General features: G+C 40.6%; 1 protein-coding gene across 8 annotated transcripts in view; it reads left to right on the top strand.

Annotated features, from left to right (window-relative positions):
• Positions 1–5,925, top strand: part of agap1 (ArfGAP with GTPase domain, ankyrin repeat and PH domain 1) — a 173,734-nt gene that overhangs the window by 120,471 nt on the left and 47,338 nt on the right. For all 8 annotated transcript variants that reach the window (XM_013914732.1, XM_013914733.1, XM_005748365.1 and 5 more), the window contains one exon: positions 5,460–5,564. In XM_013914732.1, the coding sequence (XP_013770186.1) occupies positions 5,460–5,564 (105 nt within the window). The remainder of the gene's footprint in view (positions 1–5,459; positions 5,565–5,925) is intronic.

Below are 5,925 nucleotides of genomic sequence, written 5' to 3'. Positions count from 1 at the left end.
AAAAAAATCGATTCAGGATTTTTATGAATTGATATCACGTTATCCAAGCCAGAATCACTTTTAATCGATGAATCGATTATTAAAACCCACCCCTACCACCGACGGATCAGAATCGGTGAGATATCTTTCTCACCCGACGGCACGGACACGGTCGGGGCTGAAAGCCGACAGCTCGCTGATTTTGTGTTTGCGCCCTTTTTGCGCTGATTCTGAAGCTGTAGGTTTTATCTCTCTCCAAACAATATTGACCGAACCAGCAGCAAAAGAAGATCCAAACTACGCTTCACAAACACATCGTCATGGACTCCCTCTGACTTTTGCTGTTTTGCTTCCACCACAATAAAATCACACTTCATGCACAACTCTCCCTCCCTCTCTCTCTCTCTCTCTCCCTCTCTCTCTCTCAGTGTACTTCAAGAACAGTTTCCTGTCTAAAAATCTTTTTTCTGCATTATTCACTTGCTTGTCACGCACAAGTCTACCGTTGTTTACAGTGATGTTGGCCGCTTTTTTTTTCCCTTTTACTTACTTCCGAACAGAGAGCCTCATATCTGCTGTTCAAAAGGCTACTGAGCAAATTTAAACTTTAAATTATGCAAAATTGCAAAACGCTTGGCCTGGTCTCTAATCCAACCTCTGTGACTTTGCTCTGCTTCACTTCAGCAGCATAATGTTCATATGTTGATCCATGGTTTTCTTTCGTTTTTGATCTACTGCAGAATATTTTTAGAAATCCCAGGCCAGGAAAACCACCTTCATGTTTTTCTGTGTTTTATCCTCAGTTACTTTGACACAAAGGCATCTGCTGTGATGCTTACACCCTTGATAAAGTCTCGCAAGTGTCAGCTTTCTTTTTATAGATATAAAAACATGGAAATGTACTGATGCATGATCTGAATTATAATATTCTGACTGTCTGAGGCAAAATTCCCCCAATTCTAATCGAATCGGAATCGAATCGATGCTAGAAATCAGTGACGATACCCAGCCCTAGTGGAAAATATCCATAAAATTAATTATACAGAACAGCTAGAGGATTATTTCAGGTAGTAGTGATCTAACTTTAAGCCAGAAAGGATAAAAACAGACTGAAGGGCAGAAAACAATTTTGACCCTTTAAAAGCTAAAACTGGGGCTTTGTAGGGAATTTCTGTCCGTTTAAATGGACAGAAATTCAAAAGTGGGATTAGATCCTTCTGTTCCTACTCTTTTACACTTTAAAATTAAATATTGCTCTGCAATATATGTATTTTGTATCATGTATCTTTTTTTTTTTAATCACATTTGGTTTCACAGTCTGTACAGATGTAATTGCCATATTAAACCATATTTTTCAGGGGTATTTTGAACGATCATATCCGCTGTGGAAGTTATTATTGCTTTCCTTTTTTGTTAGCAGGGATACTCATAAAGCTATGGACAAAAAACGTTTTAACAAAGGTTTACTTGGCCCCACAGGCGTGATAAATTTTAGGAGTTGATCTGGATCTAGCATTTTTGGAGAGATTCTAGATAGAGTTTTCCCCTTTATCATGTTATCTTTAGCAACAACATATCAGGTCTCAGATGGTTAAAGAGGCGTTGGCCCAAATGGTCTCTGTCGAATCCTTAATCCAGGTGAAGGGCATGACTTTTCGAGCCAGTGAAATAAGAAACAGCTGAGCAGTTTATATGCTTAATAAATTGTTTTCCTTCCATTTAATGTACAGAAAACTTTTTATTTCAGAGTGAAAAATTCAACTGAATCAAATATAAAGACCATTAAAGAAAACCTTATTTAAGCTTCCAGACATTCACATTTTGGACTCAAACTCTCAGAAAATCTCCAACAAGTGTAGACAAAATAGATCCAGCTCATAGTATCCTTTATTTTTTAAATCAGAGCTCTAATAAAGAACTGAAGGAAAGGACACTGACCTTTGCAACAAGCTTGATGTTCTGAAGAAACAATAACTAAACAGCTGAGCTTTTTGAGCATACAGCTACTTATAAAAACTAACATCTGTATGAAAATAGCTGCATGCACCAACTCCAAATTCCACCAACTGCCTTCTTAAGGCTTAAAGTGTCTAATAATTCAGAGGTTTAGTCAGTGCTATCTTTTTTTCTTGGTTGGTTACTGTCACAGGTTCTTTATTCCTCTTTTCTTTCCTTCAGCATCTTAATATATTTTCTTAACAATCTTAAAGTATTCTTTGCTTCAAATGATTATCGCCAGTGTTTACTTGTCAAGGTGAGTTTACATGAGTGACTCTAATTTCAATCACCCGTCCCTTGACAATAAAAATCCCTCTTGAGTGTTGAGACTGTAGATTTATCTGTTAAATGATCCGTCTGATGGATTATAATTGAAAAGCCCGCACCACAGTTATCTGACCTGAAGTCTTATTGGATGATGGTCGTCATGTAAACACACGTCCTCTCTGGCTGGCTGGCTCTGCCGGGAAACATGTTGGCGCTCGCTCACTAACAGGCAGTAATGGATGATCAGCTGGCCTGACAGCTGCACGGCTGCCGGCAGCTTTCACTTCAGAGCAGCAGGAAGCTCGTCAAGTCGTGTTTAGCGCACCGTGGGGAAGCCCTGTTGTTACACACACGCATACACACTGCTCTGTTTCACTTCCTCGTGACATGAGCTGAAATTAGTGGAATCACTGCTGTCGAGTGTCTGTGGGGAGTTCACTGTCTGTAATACCAGCAGGACATTTGAACATCTATTCTGATATGACCTAAATTATATATCACTGTATTTTTGGGGGGTTTTATGGTGATATAATTATACAATTTAAAGGAATGTTCCACTCAAGACATGCTTCTATCTGTCTCTATTATGTGTTTTTGGGCTCTAAATATGATTTTAAATTAAACATAATCCTGACAAATGTAGGTTAATTCTCATTGTTAGCAGTAACAGCTTTGAAGTATCACTTGATGTCTGAGCTGAAGACAGACTGTTAATAAGACATCGACATAGCTTAGCTTAATGTCCATTGTCATTTTGGTATCTTGTAGCCAAAAAGATGCAAAAGTAGAATGTCAAGATGTCATAAACATATTTATTTCTGCTGTAAAGTTGGTCATCTTAGAGTCTGAAGCTGACTCACTCAAATGGACGTTAGAGGAACTGTAGCTAATTTGGCTTGCTGTGTTGTTGTCACACAAAAAGGCTTGTGTTGTTAATGGCACTAACAGAAGGTTAGAAGGTTAGCTCAAGGTTTGGTGCAGGAAACTGTAGAATCTACCTACCCCTTTGCAGGTTTCCTGAAGTTGGCCGATCAAATTAAACTTATCACTTATCAACTTGTTCACTTCTGGCCCCAGAATCCAATAAGGCTGTGGACAAAACACCAGCATTGAGAATTTAGATTGGATCTTCTGAAAACAATGGGTTATATCCTTTTTTAAACAGTCTCTAAATGTAAAACGGTGTCCTACCGAACCTTACTCTGTGTTTCACTGTCTGTAATAGAGGTGTATTATTTTATTAATACAAAACTAAAGGCCTTTCTGGGGTATTTCTAGTTTATTCAATCTTTTATTTTCTACTTTGCCTCTGGTGTCATCCTTACAAGACGAATTTCAGTCTCATATATTACTCTTGAAAATGTATTTTAGACCTTCCAGGATAAAAATTGGTCTCCTTTCTTTCATAGCTCGCCATCTTGTCCTTTCCTCCCCTGCTTCTGTCACTCTGAGACGTTTCTTCATGGCATTATGTCACCGCCAATTACACTGAATGCACCATCACTGGCGGCGAGGGTCACCCCGGGCCTACCGCGCTATCCCACCACTACTGACCGCCTTAATGAAAGCTGAGCGGCCGGGGCGCCGGCGAGCAGGCTTCTGTCCATCAGCCTGGCCTGTCCGTCTCACTCCCCACTTCCTCATCTTCCTCTAACTCCCCCTCTTCCTCCCTTCACGGCTGGACTCTATTAATACCCTCTGTCGGAGTGTTAATGTTGTAGAGGTCCAGTGAAGTGACACGCGTGGCAGCGCGGCTGTAATTGCTAATCAGCGGACAGTTTTATCCCCCCTCCTCCCTCCTCCCCCTCTTCCCTCTGCCTCCTCTTTTTTTTCTGCTTCTTTCTCCTATTTTGATCCCGCTCTCTCGCCTTCTCTTTGACCTTCCTGCTCTCTCTCTCTCCTAATGAAGTGTGGGCGGTGAGCGGGCGATCGCTTGGCCTAAACGGTCAGTCAGCCGCAGCTGATGTGCGTAGGAGAGAGAGCGAACAAAAAGATAGTCAGACAATTAAATGAGCACTGATTTCCTTCCATCTATTCACATCCAGCTCCTCTCATCTCTGATCTTTTAAATGTTGTTTCTCTCGTTTCGCTCATTAGCTTCACTCAGCCGATTCTGGACGTCATTTAGCTCCAGCGCGCACAAAGATCGAGGAATCGAGAGGCTTTAAAATGCACAATTAGGACTCAAAAGTGGACAATAATTTCCATATATTTTTTGTCCACTTTTGAACGGAGTTGTGTTTTTTTTACTCTCTTTTTGGTTCTGTATGTGAAATCAGAGACATTTGAGGCTAAAGTGTGCTTATAGTTTTGTTTGTTTGATATTGCCAAAGACTGGATCACAGTCGGATCTTAAGCATACACACAAATCCCCCCCAGCACGAAAAAGCTAGGTTTTCCTAAATGAGTCCCTAAATATTTCCATTCATTTCCAGCAAGACTTCACTGTCAGTAACTTTCTATTGGGATGTCTTCCTGCTCACTTTGAAATCAAAGATTCTTTTTTCATTAACTGAAGAAAACTACCATGTAAAGAGTCAAATCTCCTGTGATCAAACCAGTAATTTCTGTATCATCACCAAATTTAACATTGAAACCATCAAATAAGTTGGTAATCTGTTCATTTCTCAAAATGGTTGTACTGTTCACCTTCAGCTGTTCCAACCTTTCCATTAACACATTCATTACCTTCAATAATATCTCTACAAAGCTATTATAAATTTTTAATGTCAAGAAATGAAGAAAAGAAGCGACGTCGTCAAAGTATTTTATTAACAGATTTAGTCAGGTTACAAAAATGGTGCACAACCAAAATGACACCAGAGCTCACTGCATGACCATTTTGGCCTCACTTTGGGTGACAACAGCGAGCATACACTGCCTGTTTGGATTGTGGCATCTGCCCTGTATGTACTCCCACTTGACCATAATGGTGCGCCACAGCTGTTCTACTTTTGCTCTGTCGGTGTGCTTGGGCGCTTGACGGCCACTTTAACCAGAGCTGGTCGAGCTCACCGACGCTGCAGAGCTGCCGTTCAAGACAGCGACGATGGAGTCCATCTACATACCGAGGAACTTATCGGAGAGGCTGCGGATTATCATAGTGGAGTTCAGAAATTTCTTTTGCAGATGATGATGCTGTTTATGTTCAAAGTGCACAGCTGCATTGAAAGGCGTGTGCTGACAGTGTGTGTTTATCTATGTGTTTTCTGCAGGGCATGCTGCTGAAGAGGAGCGGTAAATCCCTCAACAAGGAGTGGAAGAAGAAGTACGTGACGCTGTGTGACAACGGTCTGCTCACCTATCACCCGAGCCTACACGTAAGACACATACACAATTGCACAAACACATACAGCCACTGTGAATGCTTATTTCATTGTTGTACTTTGTCATGTTTCTCAGGTCTTTGTCTGAATTTCTACCAACATTACTTGTCATGTTCTCATGTTATTGCTAAGGATTGTCTATTGCATTGGAGTCACACTGGGTTAAATATGTACACTTGGGTTTTAAGGGGTATTTATTATTTTCTTCTTTTTTTTGGGTTGTATGGAAGCCCCAAACGCAATTTCATTGTTCTTGACAATGACAATAAATAAATACTATACTATATTAGACTGCAGCGCTCTGCCAGCCTGCACTGACCTCCATCTATCTGCTGCTCTTCATCTCTCCCCTGCG

The sequence above is a fragment of the Pundamilia nyererei genome, unplaced genomic scaffold (assembly GCF_000239375.1).
Source record: "Pundamilia nyererei isolate P.nyererei 1_Seehausen unplaced genomic scaffold, PunNye1.0 scaffold00220, whole genome shotgun sequence".
In the NCBI taxonomy this organism is placed as follows: Eukaryota; Metazoa; Chordata; class Actinopteri; order Cichliformes; family Cichlidae; genus Pundamilia; species Pundamilia nyererei.
The sequence above is the reverse complement of the archived record's forward strand: the minus strand, read 5'-3'. Positions and strand labels throughout refer to the sequence as shown.